General features: G+C 38.0%; 1 protein-coding gene across 4 annotated transcripts in view; it reads left to right on the top strand.

The window, feature by feature from the left end:
- Osp (myosin phosphatase Rho interacting protein outspread) overlaps positions 1–19,789 on the top strand; it is a 164,117-nt gene that overhangs the window by 32,544 nt on the left and 111,784 nt on the right. For all 4 annotated transcript variants that reach the window (XM_083041112.1, XM_083041111.1, XM_083041114.1 and 1 more), the window contains exon 2: positions 15,187–15,267. In XM_083041112.1, the coding sequence (XP_082897238.1) occupies positions 15,187–15,267 (81 nt within the window). The remainder of the gene's footprint in view (positions 1–15,186; positions 15,268–19,789) is intronic.

Below are 19,789 nucleotides of genomic sequence, written 5' to 3'. Positions count from 1 at the left end.
GAGGGAAAGAGAGAGAGTATCGTCCGGGAAAACCAACGTGTCAACCTAGCCTCTCCCTCTCTTCAGGGACGCGCCACGTGGGTGTCGCTTTAGCCTTAGCGCGTTTATACTTAGTTTCGTCATTTAGGTCGTGCTAAATTACGGTGCGACCGAAAAGTGCAACCGCGGCCGCAATTGCGGGCCTTTGCGGGAGACGTGTTTTTGCATCATTACGCGCTGCGCAATATTGCACGCGCGCAGTTTGCTTCTTTTACGAAGCGATCAACTGGTCGACTTCTTCTTTTTTTTCTCTCTCTCTCTCTCTCTCTCTCTCTCATGCCGCATCTCTTCTCACTTTTACGACAATTTCCTCTGAGTGATCTTAATTTGGGGCACTTGCATTTCAGCCGTCACTTAATCGAATCCTTGACGTATAAATAAGAAAAATTGTCCCGATCAACACATACATCTACGTCGAGATGTCATTGAACAATTTGTTCCGAGTGATATATTAATGCAATTAAAACAGATTGCGTATACATTATTAGCTGCGTATTAGTCGGATGGTACTTCTTTTTTTTTTTTGCTATCGCGAAGTCATTTAATGATAACTGTTTATTGATCTAACATTATCTAACAAGGAAATATTAATGTTGTGTGTGTATGTGTGTACAGAAAAATATCTTTGTTATTACAGCTAGAAATTTATACTGCTACGAAATTATTTATAGTTTAAATATTTATAATTTAAATTAATTCTCAATTGAATTGTCGATTACTTCTGTGATTAATAATAAAACTTACTGCCCATTATTTTTGCATTTCGCGATGCAAAGAGCGACCACAAATTTACATATATAAATTGCAAAGAGATATTTTTGAAATAGAGAACAATCGTATCTATTCACGTGTTTTAAAGATATAATAAATGAAACAGAACGAAAAGTATTTATCTCCTCTCTGGCCGTTCACCACAACAGTACAAATAGCACGTTACGTCACAATGGAATATTACTGTAAGATAGAATATCACAGTAGCGCGTTATTTTCGCATCGCGATGCGTGACTCTTAGAAACGCCTTTGTGTTGCATTGGATATGAAAAGGAAAAAAAAAAAAAACATGGATGCGACGTTCTCTCACTTTAGATCGCGCGCGACCTTCGATTTCAATGTCAGCCGGTGTAAAATCCGCTCTCGCGCGATAACTATCGATACGTGTCGGCACACGATAATTTTCGATCACTTTTCTCGTTGCCTCGCTAAGTATAACGACACGACATTACGAGCGATCTTGATATCGGAATCAGTATTTGTGAAATACTGCGACGGGGGGGGGGGAGAAATAATAATTATTAAATTTTGATATAAAAAAATTTATATCTTGTTTTTATCGCAACATATTTTCTTTCAGTTGGTACAGCTGTTTATAATTTAAGCTCCAATAATATTCTACTTTATCTACTTACTTTATAGTGTGATATATAATGTTTGGTCTTCTATATCTTATTTAATGACTTTCTTAGTGCACATCTAAAATTAAACCAAAGCGACATCTCATAATTTCTACGACTGATAATTTCTATACGTGATTTATATGAAAGACTTACTTGGGCTTATCTGACTAAAAATGTTAAACTGCTATAATGAATCATAAGAATTACCATCATTTGCTGAGAGAAGTAATAAATCATCGCCGATTACGATAAATATATCGTTAAATTCATGCTTTTCTTGCGCATACAAGTTAACTTCGGTAACATTATTTAGTGCGACCGTTAATAAGGCTTGTCTCTGGGATTTCGAGGACTTAATCCCCCGCGGTTAAGTAATCCCGGGCGTTATGCAAGCGAGCACTTGAATCGAGCTCCGACGTAATTCGTCTAAATCTCTCGATGTTGATAGCGTTGTAACCGCGCGGAAAGTTACTCAACAGCGAGATATTTGTCGCATACGTTTATTTCGTCATGTTTAATACACGACGAGCCTTCATCGTTGCGGAATACGCGTTCCATTTTCTTCCTGATCCGTTTCGCTCGTTTTCTCGCAAACTCGTTCTCGCATCGGTGTCAAACACAAAGTCTTTATTATGTCATTTGTATATCACTGCGACGAAGCTGCGCAACTATCGCCAAATTTAATATTATGATCCGCGAAATAGAGGCAAGAGTAGAAAACGCAGACATAAGCGACAAAGAAATTATTGCGCAATATCTCGCGTCTCTTGGAGCCATTTATTTGCGTTTCGAAATTTCGTACGTAATTGTCGTACGAGAGTCAGGTCGATTTCCACGACGGCGAATTTTTCGTCCGCGATCTGGGAAACGTGTCAATTATTCCGCAAGTCGTTTTCTCGGCGGACTAATGTTTCCTCATTCCGGTAATACTCGTTTCAATCTCGACGAGATTTTTTTTTCCTCCCCGGGTTCTCTCGATTCGACTTCTCCAGTATCCGCGGATCGTGAATGGCCGCTGTGTTTTTAGTGACGAAAGAGGGAGATATGGTATTAGACAAGAATCCATGTGCGCGCTGCCGTTTCGAGACCCGCGTCTTTTCTCGAGTGAAAGGCCGCGGAATCGCCGTTCTCGCGTGGCGGCTCCGAGATCGACAAAGTTGCCCAATGCATGCCGATACTGAAATCGAAATTCGAGAAATCCACGTGAGAAACCAGCGATTCGGTCGACACGAAAGTCGCGGTATGGTTTAACCATTATTTGAACAACCAGCTCGTAAATCAATCTTAATAGCTGCGAAACATTTTACAATCTCTATTATTGTCAAAAAACAAACTGATATTAATTAGGATGTAATCAAAGGAGAAAAATCAACTTCAAAAATCTAAAATAATTTAATAAATCTCTCGCGGATTGAATATTTATGCATTATGAAAAAAGTAACCTAATTAATAAAAATATTATTAGCGATCAAAAAATACAACAAATGTTTTATTATTTTTAGAGGTTTTTACATATTATTTTTTCAATTATTAAACAATATTATAGAATGTTTTATTTAATATTTTCAGAAGGCGTCTCTCTCTGACGTCGAATATAGCGTAAATTACTATCTTTTTTTTAATGCGCCAGTTGAGAATTAAAAAATCTGTAATGTCTACAGGAGCGTCCTCGTCTTACGACCGTATCGTTCTGGAAAATTGGATTCGACCCGATTCGTTGACCCGCGCGACCCGTCACGACCCGTCGCGACACTGTTAACTGGTTAACGGTCAGCATTAAGTACCGCGGAATTAAAGTTTAAACGATTCTATTGTTGCCTCTTCGGCTATGCCGATCGGTCGCGCCTGACGTGCTGACATGCAAGCGTTGCCTCGTCATATTCATCGTCACGTCACGTCGTTAACGTTAAAAATGTGCATACAATACCAAGTACCGTTTCTAACGATTTCGATCGCGGACACAGAGGTACAGCTAATTCACGTCGTAACGCTTTTACCGACTCCATAAAGTTGCTATCGGATCTTGTCGTGGAACGATCGACGATCATAGATTAACATTTGCTATCGCCGTTTTAATTTAAATTCTTTAGCGAAAGCAATAAACGCGAAAAAGAAGAAGAAGAAGAATTAAAATCTCGCAAGCTCGGTCCAACAATTTTGGGCTCTGTTCGGTTGACACTTTGATGGCGAGAATTTGATTTTCCCTCGCGTAGGATACGCTTGCACGTCTTGTTGCGTTCGGCCTGTCTCGTTAAGCAAATCCAATCCGCCGTGTTGGCGGGACCATTTTTGGCGACCGAAATATCTTGGAGGGCACGCGCGATTTCTTTTCAGGGTTAACCTAATTTGACGTGTACTTAATTACGAGTTTCTGTCTCGTTGGAGAACCCGGTTATCGGTTGACACGAGCTTTCCTTTCGGTCCGCTTAAACAACCGCCCACGTGCCGAGCGAACGTGCCTTTGCCTTACGCGGCTGCCTCGCTGATCGAATTCAAGATCGATATTAATTATACATAACGGATCGCAATGTTTCATCGATCTATGTTTCGCCGCTCTAAAGCGCGAACGATCTATTGCGCACGTCTATAATTGTTACTTAAATATTCCCTATATACAATCGTATTTAAACGTAATAATTGATACTACAACATGTTGCTCTGATTTCTCGATCTTTTGATGAATGAAATGTCTTAAACAATCATTGAAAATGCGCGAATAAAATCGCAATATAGAAAGAATAATTATGAATGTTAATAACTTCATAAATGTAATTATTTGATCGAAATTGTTATAAATTATTTTATAAACTTTATCTACAGGCGTTTTTATTTTTGACGCTCTTGGAGTATTTAAGATTGATTCGACGATTTAACAAACACGGATCTAACGAGAGGTTCTCGATCCGAGAATGAGGTTCTCTCCATCGGCGATCGATCTTCTAGTTTCTTGGAAACTTTCCTATTTATTTAAAAGGGAGATTCTAGTGTCACATTATTCGTAGTCGCTAACGAACCGAACGATCCGGTGTATTCTACGCATACATAACGTTTCTAACGGTATATTGTAAATTGTAAACTCTCTCGCGTATGCGCTTGTTCGAGCTACCGGCTGAATTGTTTCCGTGCCGATTCGCATTTCCTACTATACGGGCGCTCTTATATCAACGTGACACAAAGCACATTTGATTGTGTGCAACACGTTTGCCTGCGGCGTAGAAAATTAAGAAGTACGGTTGGCACCCTAAAATTAAAATCTTGCCATGTATTATTATCTGGATCTGCATAAAAAAACAAGTAAACGAATGAAATTGGCACAATTGGTTAAATGGGTTAACAAACTTTTTTCGCGAATCTTTAATTGCGAGAAATGAAACTAAAGAGAAATTCCTCGCTTAGAAAAGAAATTTTATTAAATATACTTATCTTAAATTCATGAGAGTTACTGGATGCTTAGCTCGAAATATAAATATACAATTGCATTTGTTCGCATTGCTAAATATAAAATAAATTATGCGTTTAGAAATTTCGCGTTAATTATACTTATTCGAAATTCAGATGTTAAAATGTTGGGTGTTTGGTTCGAAATACAAATATAATTGCATTTGTTTGCAATGCAAAATACGAAATACGATTTAAACCATTGCATTTTTTATAAGTGCAATTGTGTGCCGAGCGAATAATTAATGAGACGAGTGTAGGTCCGGAGCTACGATGAGTAAATAACTCATTAGCATTCCTTTTCGTACTCGGCTGTGAAATCGAGATTATTTGGCCGAAAGTCAAAGAAAGTCATGGCAGGCGTCGCGCGAAATTGACAACCCGACGTGAATTATGTTCACCCCATTTTTATTTCGATGCCAAGCCATTTACTATTCGGGTTTCATTGGGAAAAAGGCAAAGAAAACACGTTGCAAACTCTCGATTTTTTTATTTCTCCGAAAACATGGCTGTCGCACGTTCGTTCTTGAGAATAGCGTATTACGGATATATTTTGAAAAATTGCAGTGATTTCATCATCTCGTCGAGAGATATTTAGATTATCATGCTAAACTATAAATGTAATAATTTTTTAATTACATTATCTAACATATATTTTATAAAAATTATAATATATATCTATTATTTTTATATACGTATATATATTTTAAAAATAATTTTTCAGACTACTTTCAGATTTCCTAATTTTCTTTTAGGCAATTTCAAACAATTTTATTCACCAAATATTTGTCTTAATTATAATGTTTTAAATTAGAAAATCATAATTTGTATTTAGCCACATTTATCACTTTTATAAAGTAGAATGTCAAACTTTGTTGGGTAATAATTTAAACTGAATGCCTAAAAATAATAATCATAAATAATCTGCGGAATTTTATAGATTTTATATATATATTTTTTGATAACGTTTTACACACTCACACAATATATAACGGTATTAGTACATTTATCATTCGAGAGATTGCAATTCGGAAGATATTTATATTCAAAGAATCACATATTTTATCTCCGTCGTTCGTTTTCTCTACTCGCATAAGGCGCAAGGACGTCGCGGTTAAGCTGGATTGAGCGGTCAACGATTATGTGTGTGTAACAAAGTGTCTCCTGCTATCGCGGGCGACACGACGCCGACGGATCCGCGAAGGTTTCACTACGAATCGGGCGAGCGAAATCATGCTACACCGGTCGGTGCGGTTGCATATTATACATGTCATTGCCCGGGGCAACCACGAGCTCTCGAGAGGCTTGGCCAGTCATTGCCGACAAGTGTGCATCACGACATTGGTCTACCTTATATCCACCTACGTGCCGCGCATCCACCCACGTATTCTACCTTATTCACCTTAACCTGCGCCCCCCCTCGCTTTCGGGGTCTCCGCCAGAATGACCTGTCGGAATCGTCTGCGAGACGTGCCGCTAGTTTTATTTATGATGAGGAAAATTTCATTAATTTTTTTATCCCACTCTTGTATCTTTTATTATTTTTTTTTAATTAAATTATTGTAGATTAAACACAATAGACGCTATGGGTTTTAAGAATTAGATTTTTTGCATAATTATGGGATAATTTCAGAATTATTTGAAAGAGAGAGAGAAACAGATAAAGTTAACAAATTTTCTTGTGAGAAAAATATATTTCTTTTTATTGTAGAATTTATTTATTTGCTCTATATGCGTTAAAAAGAAAATATATATTCCGCTCGACGAAGAGAGCAATTCTCCCTTTTTTTCCCAGAGTCGCAACAACATATTCTCACCTTCTCCGTGCGCCAACAGCTCGTTAATGATTTGCGTGGCAACAATGGCCGACAGTAGGCTGGGTAATTATTCCGTACACACATACACGTGTCTCAATCTTTTTTTCTCTTTCTTTTTTTTCCTCGCTTCTCTCGTTTCCCTTCCTCCCTGATCTTTCTCCGACGCCGTGCGTGTAATCCGCCGTTCTGCTGCTGCTGCTGCGGCAAAACAAGTTGTTCGATCCCACGTCTTCGACCTCCAACGCGGAGTCTCTCGGATAATTCTTTCTCCAACCGGCCCGGGTAATCGAGTAGGCTGTTTGTATGCATACTCGTATGCGCAGCTGCATTGTTGTTGCAAAACAACACGTGGCACACGGGCGATCGACACGTACATCCGTAACTAGAGTTGGGCGGACGAGAGCGGGTTTTAATCTTGCGTAACGTAACAGCGAGTCAACGAGAGGACCTTACTTAGTTAGCCGTTGCTTACGACTTGATTATTGGCTAGTAATAATAGCGAACCATATAGCGAATGCTGGCTGATAATAATAATACTTGGCGATTTTACGTGGCTTAATTATATCGTTATTTTATTTCGCTAATGAAATAATTTGTCATTAGACATTTTCGAGCGATAAGAAACTATAAAAGCATAGAGAGTATCACTTAATTTTTTTTACCTCTTTTCTTTAAATAATATGTGTAAGATTTATGAAATAATGTGGGATTATAACGGTTGTAACTGTATCATTTGTGCGTTTCACTTGGCATTAGAAAATATTTTCTCCCGTATGTAGCTTGCGAAATAATTTTTTGTTAATTTTATTTATTTTCGCGATAATGAATTTCGTTTCTTATCTAAAAAAAGTTCACGCGAATATCACAAAGATTGATGCTTCTCCGTGACGTAACGCCATTTGTTTGCCTCGACCTTTTGCACTGTAAATGTATAGTCATTATTAACGACTTAACGTTCCTCCGTACTCGGTTTAACGCCGAGCGAGTAAATCATTTTTCCGTTTACACGACGTTGGAATTCATAACCGCCAGGTTTGGTTAAAACGCGCAGCTATACATTTTTCTCTTATAGAAGTTTAATGACCACTTAATTGCAGAACGCTCGGTCCGCTGGTTGTAATTGTAGGTCGCACGTAAGCCGGAGTGATAAGCACTTGACCATGAGAAGAAGTAAAGCGTATGGAAAATACAAAATATAAGATTTCATCACTTACAATCTTTATAAAATTCTTCTTTCTAAAATTCTATATCTTTATAAAATTTATATGACATAGCATTCAAAATAAAATAATAACTTAGTAACTTAGTAACATTAGAAAATTATTAACAAAAGAAAAGAAATTTTATATAGTAAAAAATATATTTATTATATATTTTTATTATTTTATTACATTTTTTATCTCGTTAAATATTGTGTTGAAAAATCTACAAATACAATAATTCTTGATTTGTAATCGATAAAAATTTCCAGAGTACGGGTTTGAAAAAGTTAATTTTTTCTTTATATAAGAAAACCATAATTAAATACTATTTTAAACGTCGAAATCGCGAGAATAAGACACCATTATGCGAGCATTGAGCCTTAAAAAAGATTCGAGAATCAGCAAAAAATTTCTTTTGGTATCTAAATTCCAGTCTGCGTTAATTGCAGTCAACTACTATTAATTAGGTACGCCTTAATATAATTAGGTACGTTTTAACCATCTACATTGGACTGCGATTAGATAACATCGTATATCAGTTTTTTACTCTATTAATTTATCAATGTTACAGTTTTATTTTCTCGTGCATAATTAAGCGACATTCGCGACACTCGTATTAATTCAATTACGATTTATCGATTGACATTTTGTAGTCGACACTATTGCATGATTATATATCGAATATATACTTTTTAGGTGTATCGAATACTAAATTAGTACTCTTTCAGATCATAAAACTAATATATATAATATTATATATATAGATTATATTAATATTAATAAACTAATATATTAATATTATATCATATTTTTTCTCTTTTACACATGCAACGAGATAATATACAGATAAAAGATATTATAATTTTCGACTCGTTTTTTCTTCTCAAAAAATTAGTTGAATAAATGAATTTATTCTCGATTAAACTTGTAAACATACGTACAAGTAACGCGCGAGTCCAAATGTAAACATTATTTATTGACAACGCCTCGCACGTACAAGGTCGCTGGAGTGGGGATTGTATTGCCCTACGTAAGGAAGGCTCGTAGTTTTCATTCGGTCTATTGCAAACCTCCGACTGAGCGGTAGATCCGAAACAACATCAACTACGGAAAGAAACGTAAACACTACGAGAAGTGTATTGCATATAGTACATTTTACAGCACGTAACATCTGCGTCTAACGGCTCATCTTGGTCTTGACATCTTTGCTTAGGCAGATAAAATATTTTTTTGTCCTCCTACGTTACTGTCCGCATAATTTGACCCCACCGGGACTTCCTGAATTGTAATTGACACGAACGGAGTTCAGGGCGTGTCAGTCGGGTATCCTCTAACCGCGACGAGATTTCTAGGCGCGCACGAGGAATTCGCAGGCGTAATTTCTTGAGGTTTTCCGTGATAGTTACGCGGTTGCAAAGCTAATTGAGTAGAAAGCCAACGTGGAAATCTGCCGGTTCGTCTGCCGGTGTAATAGAAACAAGTGGTAGAAAGAGCATTTTTTATTATTTCTCTGAGAAAAAGAAAGCTTTATCGGAATAAATATAATACTATCTGACAATGAGTAGAAATTACAGAAAAAAATGTATAATTATAAAAGCAATCTGATTTAATTGTGAATCGTGTCCTGCAATTTTTTTCAGCAGTGTAGTAGCAATAATTTATATAAAGAAATTATAGGAAAATATTGCATACGTATTTATTTTCTAATTAAACGAATGACGATACAATTAGAATAATATTGGCGATTCGTATCATTTCGCAGTCAGGCATATAATTTATCTTTAAATGAAAAGACGATGGAAATGATGTATTTCCGATAGAATTAATGCTGCATCGTTGAATGCAGTATCGATCGAATACCTGCGATTTTCCTGTATAGTAGTATGCGAAGAGAAAGATAGAGGAGGGAGAAGAGAAACGCGTTAGAATCATATCCGCCAACTATATAGGCCGAGACGCGCGAGACGACGGTGATACGGGAAGACACGCTTCTCCTGTTAGTGACGTGCGTGTTTGTTTGTCCTGTCCTTCAAACAGCGTTTTTCCGCACGGCGGGACGCACGTCGTTATCGTGAAAGTGCGTGCAATCGTGCGACGATAATGACGCGACGCCTTGTCGTAGAAAACGTGTCGATAATGCCTGATGTCGAATGGAAATGATCGATGCAGGGAAAACGGGGAAAACTCTGCATCATGCTCGTGATAAAAGTAAACGTTTCGAGAAATCGATGGGATGTCTTTTTTGCATGAATGAGAAGAACAGAATGAGACATTGAAAAAAATATGTTTACAACATATATATCTTATTTTCTTTAGATTTAGATGATACACAGTTGAAAAATTTGTGTTAAATTTAACAAATATTACATGTCCCAAACGGTCCACAGAAATTTTTGTGTTAACTTAACATAATACGGATATGTTAAATGGTGACACGAATATTGTGTTAATATTTTAACATAAAATAAATGTAAACTTCAAATAAACTTAAAATAAATTTTGTGTAAAATTAACATAGTTTTAATGTAAAAATTAACTAAAAAAATTGTTAATTTTACATTTTATCATCCCCACTTATATTATAAAGTAAAATTAACATTTTTTTCTGTAAATATTAACAGATAAATCTTGTCACTAATAATGCGGAACATATTTATTGTGTAAAATTAAAAATAGATATACATTGTGTTATTTTTACACTTTTTTTTAGTTGTTTTAATAATTTAACATTTGAATTCAATTAACATAACAGCAATAAATTAACACATGAATGTGTTAAATATTTAACACAAAAATTTTAACGGGGACCGTTTTTAACAAGAAAACACAAATTTTCAAACTGTGTATCTTCGACAGTATAAAATAATTAAATCTTCAGAATTTAATGCAATTAAAATGGATTAAAAATAAAAATTAATAAAAAATAAAGTAAGAAAAAATATGGTATTACACGAAGATGCGTTATCTAAAGAAAGAAAGAAGGCAAAGTATATACTTCGAGCTTTTCTGTGATTATGAATATTAATTTATAATCGAAAAGTTCCCTCTTTTCTATTTTAAGTATGATATACTATAGTCGTTCTACTTTCATAGCGAGTTGGAGAAATTGATTTACACGTTTCTTAATTTTTTTCTTCGGTACATTCCACGCAAACTTTTTTCCCTTCGATAATCTCGCGCGCTGCGAGTTACGTGTGTAAATATCGCCGACTTGCATGGATGTTTTAAGAGATGATTAAGAGGACCGGGGATTAAAGGGATTTGCGTGCGAACACTGCGAACGCTATAGCATGGCGCTTTTTGTCGATCGACTTGCGATATCGCGCGTGCAAGAAGAAAAAAGTACACTCTCGTTATCGAAGTCGCGTGTACCCGCAATTAAAGATGTCTCGAGCGGCGAAGATAGAGGCAGGATGTTCCTTTTCGAACTTCTCTAATCCCCGTCTCTCACCTCGTCCTCCTACGATCGGTAGATCGCATCGCAAGATAACTGTCGAGGTGGGGACGGGTTTCCAGTACACGCGGGGATTCGTTCGATCCGCGGGCACCGGATGTGGGATATGCAGGCGACGAGACGCGTGGGATTCCTCTCCGGTACATACATACGTAGCACGCGAATACGCCTTGGTAGACGACCGAACCCGAGGAGGGAACTTTCCCACTGTGAGTGGAGAACGAAGTTTTCGGAAGATTATCGGGTTCAGAAAAATTATAGCTTAATAAAGGATAAGAGGCTCTCCCGCTCTTTCAGGTGTCGGATTGTTTATCCCAATTTTTTTATCTCACCAATTACTATTAAGTAATTACTATTAAGGGGAATAAAATGGTGGAATAAAAAAATTATTTTCCTTATTTTAGAATTGATAAGATCAAAATTGAACACATTATATGTATATTAAAAAAAACGTAAAAACTTTGAACATTATATATTTGATATTCTTATTTAGAGAAAACCCGTTCTTATGCTACATGAATATCAATTTAATTTCTATTTTCGAATTTACCTAGTCTTCGTTTGCGTTTTGTATGTAGAACGTAGTAATTACAGTTGGGGAAAACTATCTTAGTTTCTAATTAGTGCAGATCAGGCATAAGCAGAAGTTTATTACTTTCTAGTTATTATCACTTTGCAATCCTGGAAGGAGCTCTGGGAGGATTTTTGAATTTTATTTTCTTGGCGCCTTTAATACTTCCGGGAAGGAACAAAGTTCTCGAGGGTTATATATATTCGAGGAAGCGTAGGTTTCCGGTAAAAATCCCATAGCTGCTGGTCTAGGAGCGATGCTTTCCGCATTTCAAGTCGGCATAAGAATCAAATGCCGCGCACGGAGGCAGCGAATTAATGCGCGCAACGGGATCTTCTTATTGGGCAGGCATCGCTCGCGACACGCTCTGTTTGGCTAACGAGGCGGCGGACGTGGCAGCGGACCTTTAATTGCTTTAATAAAGTGTGCAGCTCGGAGCGCGCCGCTTCTCGCCTTTGAGAGAGGCCGAAGAGAAACACGAGGAAGGGGGGCTCTCGCGGCACCTACGTCGCCGTTAGCAGCGCGGGGGCACGTTTTACGTCGACCTTATTAGATATTAGAGGCGTAGCGGGCCTGGCCCGCGATCTAGGTCGCGTCGTTTAGCCGAGCTTAAGGACCGGCAAGGACTTCGGGCGCGTACGCGAAGCGTGTCAAGGACGACCAGAAGAAAGCAGGGGCCCATCTCCGTCCGGAGAGCGAGCGACTTGCTATCCAATTATTGTCAATTGTGAGACAAGTGTCTCCTATTGCGTAACGTCGCAATAGGCGTATGAAGAATGGAGTAAGAAAGAGAGAGAAAGAAAAGACTCATGAATTATCCTTAATGAACCGTTCGGAGAGGTACGATATCATTAGGTGTGAAAAAATGCAATGAGAACCGTGACAGACCCGAGTTGTTGAGAACTACACCGCGAATTACCGTGATAAATTGTAATGTGAACGAAATTTCCGTGGCGAAATTTTGAAATTAATAATATATATAAGCTGTGTTCTCCCTTTTAACTACAGATTTATCGCCTAATTTACATGTTCAGATCAAACGAGTGATTTGAACTTTCACTTTAATCTATTATCAATATTTTAATTATTATATTGAAAAAGCAGGTTTCTTAAATTTTATTTATATTCGCATTTTAAAAATTTACATTCGTGTAAAAAAATTATACAGTGGAATATTATGTTAGCTTACGTGTATTATATAAATGTTCTTCGTAGAATATTATTTCATGATACTCTCGCGCCGATATGCGTTTTAGCGAATGGCCACTCCACCATAACAGAACGGTTTATGGTTCGCTACGTTCGTGCTGTCGCTACGCGACAATCAATACGCCGGAAGTTAATTGTGAACGTATGACGAGCGACAGGAAATCGTGCAAACCGGACGGAAAGCGGTTAAACAGAGCGTAGATATATTCCGTGTACGTCGAGATGGATTCAGTCGACGAAAAGACGGAATTTTATCAATGATAAAAGCAAAGCATCTCGAGCGCGATGTCGCTGCATGTACCAATCGTTAAGTGACTTTCGATTAGCCTTGCGCTTTTCAGCAAGTGTGTTTTCTCAATAAGCAGTAGTTGTGATCACGGTCGACGAGATAACTGGACCGTGAATCCGGCGTTTGACATTCTTATATGCATGAAATAGCGTGGAAAGTCCCTCTGTCTTTTTATTTACTCGCGATGTTCGCGAATCGAGAAGATCCGCTTTTAGTCGCTTTTCACGACCCCATCTTTTCAAATATCTCTTAGATTTAGATGAAACATTCAATTTAAAAATGAAAGATATCTCTGTATATATTTATATCTATATTTTTTAGTTTTATTTTAAGTTTCAAACCACGCCCTTCGCGTAAGATGAATGTAAAATATGCCTGACACTTTTGAAGTTTAATCTTACGATGCAGAATTGCTTCGCATCCAACTGGCTATTTATTTCACTCCAATAAGGAAATCACCCGTATATTAATTTCGTGTATATTGAAACCTATGTTATTACTTTAATGAATCACACGTATATTTTCTTCATCCACCGCGTTTGTTTATCTCGCGAACGATGATCCGGGGGTTCGCTCGTTCGTTGACTCGGGCATGTGTTTGTTGTTTAGATATCGAGCGTTTTTGTCGCGGATGCCCGACGTTCTTTCGTTTAATCCTTACAAGGAAGCGCCATAATTCTCCCGAAGGAGAGTGGCGCGGAACGCCTCTCTCGTAGAGCCAAGCTCTGCCTTTATTTCTCCATAAAGCCGAGCGAATTCTCGTTCTTGCTGCGATTCTTTCGCGAGAGATGATCGCTTAGTTTCGAGATTGCCGCGCAATGGGAAACGACGTATTACTTCTTCGCGCGAAAGAGAGAGATCTTTTTGCCAGCTGTGCCGCTTCATCGTGTAACCGCGGCGCGATGCGGCCATTATCTACGCGGTATTATCTAGCACGAGGTTATAACGAGTGTCAAATTATTGCGCACTGATTACCGCGATATAAGCGCGCGAACCCTCGGATAAGTCTTGGAACGCTCTTGGAAAGATTTATTTGCGTTGATGTCGTGCTCGTTACACTCCAGTTGTAACTTGACGCAATTATATAGGGCGATGAGATTTTATATATTGGATTAAACGCGATCAAATGTGAATTTGATTGCTTGCGCTATATACCTAAGCGAGCGAGTGGTAATTTTTCCAGAATAGAAGCTAACAATTTTTTTCTAATGCGAATACGTATTAGCTATGAAAAGTTTCACAATTTTCTATTTAAATAAATCATTCTTAACGAATAGCAGCTACAAGGCTTTCGCCTCGTATGAATTAGAACGAAAATTCGAGAAATTTTCGGGAGAGTTAGCGAGTAAAGCGGTGATTTTTGATGGTTGGTGATTAGTAAGAAGTAAGAATGCTCTCGTTATACTTGATGAATGTCTGATGCTTTAAGATTCTTTAGAAATAATTTCCACTCACCTACATTTTTCTCCATGCAAATAACCGCTGCTTTTTCTTGACTTTTTCTCTCTTTGTCGCTTTATTTCATCCTGTTTCTAATATATTTTGTTCAGATATATATCGCACTTTTTTCTCTTGTCTTAGAAAATTATATAATTATAAACATTATTTCTTCCATCTTTTTTTCAACTAGAAAATTTTTGATTAACTTGAAGTCAACTACTCTTTCAAAACTATTTACACATATCTCTTTCCGCTTAAAAATTAATTTCCAACAATCTCATGAAACAAGCACACCAGCAAGTATTTATAAAATGAATAATTTTTTGTTTCAGGCTACAAGGAAGATTTCCAAATGTGGATACCTGTTCGTCGCGCCTGGATGGGATTTTTCAAACCCCCTGAACCGGACAAAGGTGAGTTTTTCTTCATCATTTGATTAAGACAGATCGATATCTTTTTTGATTGAACGTATACATATTGAATTATACCACAAAAGTTGTGGAAAAAAATTTTCGACCACCGCGATCGATTTCATCGATCACTTCCATCTCGATGCTGCATTATCAATCGATCGCGTCTATCGATCGTGGGCGATCACGTCGCGAGATGTAGATCGGGCCCCGCGTAATTTGCTCATTATCGAGAAAGTGAGGATATAAGCGGGGGGCGCCATTTCTTATCCTTAGCGCGCCGGAAAGAGACCCGCGCGATACGTTTTTTTCTTTTCACAGTCTCGCGATGCGATTCGTTTCGCGAAAACGTGACTTCGAGAAACATGTATATAAACGGAGTCGTTCCGGCTTTATTTTACATTTATGGCGGCGCGTGCGCGCGAATGTTGTTCCTTTCTAAACTTTCTCCGACGTGAAACGGTCGTTAACACTTCATATGAATATGCCTTTTTTCCATTTCGACGACGTATCGGTCGCGCGGTTGGAGAATCACAATTTTTCCGAAACAGAGAGAATCTTCCCAAGTTGTTCTCGACATCTTGTTGGCCGCGGCGATTCGCCAAGAGAGACCTGAGAGACGCAGAAACGAGCCGGAATCCGGTTGAATCGGATGCCGGTTTCGTAGAAGGTGTCGGTCGTATGATTTATGCTCGTTTAATGGGAACGCTGGTAAACAGTTTCCTTCGGCTGTTGCAATTTTCTCTGTCAAAGACCACCGCGACATGTGCGATTTGATTGACGCGTCGGGAATCCGGGGGACAGTACCGTTAATTGAAAACGTGATGATGTCGAGAGGGAAGAGTGACAATTCTATAAAAATGGTAATAATTCATAGAGTCGCTAATGTTGTTGTTGTATCGTGAATACATGGTAACCTTTAAGTTAAATATATATAAGAAGGAACTGCTGATTAATTAAGAAAAAGCTGCGCTGCGATAATCTTGAATTATGAAGAAAATGTCAAGCGAGAGTTATAGTTACTATCGTTACTATCCAAGATCAACAATAACCTTTAGTTGTTGCGAAGCTACGTTTGTCTATCACCGTATTACCAGAGTTTCGTGTAATTTTTTCGAAAATATCCCATGTAATTGTCACTAATAGTATATATTTATTATGAATTAAATTGTTCGCGGGAAAATGCCAGGGGACGCGCGCAATTTCCGAGTTTGACGTTTACATCTTTTAAGAGTAAGGTATTACATTCGCTTGATTATAGTCGAGATTTTTACAGGTTCGATAATTATCGACGTGTATCGAGCGTGTTATCCTCTCCCTTGCAGAGGCGCGAGTAGAAAGCGGTCTCGTGGTGACCGTCTCTGGCCTCGATCTTAGTCTCCCGCTCGCGATAATCTCTCGTGTGATGTTCCATGACAGGCCGGCCGCTCTGATTTTTGCTACGATTTTTTTTCAATTGATCCCTAATCAAGAGCGCTTTCACGGAATATCGCCGCGTATACGAGATTCCGATTAGCGATTCTCTCTCCGATGAAAGCACAGCTCCATTCATGCGTATATGGACACGCAGCTTTATTTTTCTTAATATAATTAGGATAATGTTTTTTTTTTATTTTATCTTTGCGCGCAATGTTAATTATTCGTGTCATCGACATTTGGTTTCTTACGTTACGAGCCTAGTGACTTTGAAACGTTGTATTTGTACATTCTCAGTTCTTAAAAGACCCTCGAGGGCAGCGATAAACGTTTCTTCTATTATTTACTGCTACTTCGAGCCTCTTCATAAACCGCGCTTGTCATAAAAAGAGGAAGCTATTCGGTGAGAATGACTTCTTGGAGACTATCTCGATTACCTGCGACTATATCTCGGTTAACTATCGTCTTCGCGGTCCAAGATATAATCGGGAGATTACGTGGACCGCGACGCGAATCCGTAAATCTCGGCCGTTGAGCTTCGGAGAAAGTGAATAATTAGAAGCCGCTCTAAGATTGTCTTAAAGATCTTTGGAGCCCGTGCAACGAAGCGGCGCGTAACAGTCATTAATGCGTCGTTACCGACTCTTTAATTAAGTGGACCTTGCTAATTCGACCTGCTAGGCGACTCGTCCCGTAAGCGAATTTTTTCCCTTTTCGTCCCCTCGATAACATATCTCATCAGTACGTTCGATAATTTAACCAGTAATTTTAATATAACGATATCAACGATTGACGCTATTTTATCGTCCGACACACTCCGGTACTTAAGAGACTCGGATTCTTGAGAGATTATTATTTAATATTTTATGGCATTCCTATCCGACTCTTTTCTCATCGATGCATAAACATTCGCGTCGAATGGGAAATTCGCGATTTTTTTCATCTTAATGATTCGTCATTATACTTTTATGTCAAAGAGTTTTATAATTAAAGTTTCGGTTTACAACTTTAATATATAAATCTGAATTTTTCTGGAAGTATTAATTTAATTAACTATAATATTTTTTAAGTTGATAAGTAAATATAAAACAGTAAAAACGATATTGTGTATTTATCGGTAAAAATTGAAAAGACAAGGCAATTACTTATATGAATTGTTAAATATATCTTATTCATTCATTCAATTCAATATTTAATGAAATTTTTCGTGACATATTTGATACAAGCATTCGCAATTTATATGTTTTATACAATCACCTAAATTATTTATCTATGTCTACATTATTTATCTATCCGTTATCAGATCGAGTGATATATCTCCTTTTTATCAAACCCATCGTGCTCGTCACGATGAGAGAATTCTGTATTTGTTCGCGACTGGAAACTATTGTGCAGATTAGTCGGTTTGCTTGGTATTTTGCAAGTTTCAAATTTCACGACGACCGATGAAGTCGTAGTACAACTCATCGCGATATAATAAAGCGACGCCTCTATTTTCACCCCGGTAGTACCTCGAGGCACATCGAGAGAAGTCGAATGGTAGAAATCTCTCACGGGTCGTGAGATCGAAGAGGATCGATGGACCTCCAACTGCAATATTGTGGTTAGAGAAATACTCTCGCGAGCATGCGTAACTATTTGTGTGCGGCTGGAAAATTACATCTGTTCCATTCTCCTTTCGATTTCCCTCCGAAGTTGAAAGTCTTTCCTTGGTTAGAAAAAAAAAAAAAGGAGAGATATTTAATTTTTATCAACACGGACTCTCCAAATATATACAGTCGAGACATATATGATAATACGATGAGATATTTTATAGATCTGTTAAAGAAGATTTAGCATCTGACTCTCTTAACCGTTACCTGTTAACCTGTTATCCAATCCCCCGAACGAGAGAGCTCAATTTGCAGCACAATATTAATCCTCGACAGACGTCATAAATTCTGTTAAGCTCTTGATGCCACATACAGTTTATATAATCGCGTTTAAAAAGATGTTATACGTGAAAATTAAAAAGGATTTACAAGAAAATAATTTTAATCGATCTTACGACTGAATCTGTATAACTGCATTTTTTTTAACGACATTTTTTACATCGCGACGTTTAAAGAATTCCGCCGGGAGTTAATGTATAATCGATATCGGGACTGCGATAAACCGATGGCACTTACGTTACGTTAGGATATGCGCGTAGTAAAAGCGCGGAGTAAAGGAAACGGAAAACAATGAAAATCGTTGGAAACTCGCTAAAGCAAACGCGGCGTTGCAACATATGACGTATTTGCGCGCGACAGTAAAACGCTCCGTTATACATTCACGGTGTGTTTGCGCCGTTTTAACGACACCATAAAACGATAAGGTGCAACAACTCTGGTCATAACGCGCGGCCAGTTCTTTTTATTGCGCAATAGTATTCGGGCGAAAATAAACAACCTCCGTATTACTTGTAAAAAAAAAAGAATTCCATCAGTCAACCGTGGTAGCGAAAAGATTACGCAATCAATAACTTCGCCGCAAAATAATTAATGTAAATAATGTAAACACGCGGCGGCACGTATGTCGTGTTGCTGAAAATGCGCACGGATTTATTTCAGCAATAAAACGCGAAACGAACACGCGCCGATTGATAACGAGGCCCCGTATCAGTAATCGGAAATGAGAACGAGATAACAAGTGGTAGCGACGATTAATTCGCGAATTGCTTAATTAATTGAATTTAATTAATTGAATCGATCGGGATATTAATTTTTCTCGTTAGGCGAGAGAGAGAGAGACACTCGCGACCTCGATTAATTTATCGATTCGAATGTTAATCGATTAAGCGCCGATAGCTTACGAGGCAGAAACGCTTTAATTGCAATCGCATCCGTTTCTGCACAGTCAGCCGATATCGATATCGAGTATTTGCGTCGCCGCAGCGTTCTACACGTGTTTCGTTAGCTTTTGACGCAAAACAATATTTCGTGCCTTCGTTACGCAACAATTTCCCTTCCGCGACACGGTTTATTATCGCCGAGTGCTGTCATCGTCGTGAATAAGAGAGCGACGTCGCACTTTTTTTCTTCGCACGAACGTATATCCTTCCGTTTCCCCTTATGTACATATGTATTCT

Source organism: Prenolepis imparis, unplaced genomic scaffold (genome assembly GCF_030444845.1).
Source record: "Prenolepis imparis isolate NDT839.2.m4 unplaced genomic scaffold, iyPreImpa1.0 SCAF_6, whole genome shotgun sequence".
NCBI classification, from domain to species: domain Eukaryota; kingdom Metazoa; phylum Arthropoda; class Insecta; order Hymenoptera; family Formicidae; genus Prenolepis; species Prenolepis imparis.
Note: the sequence above shows the minus strand (reverse complement) of the source record. Positions and strands in the feature narration are given on the sequence as shown.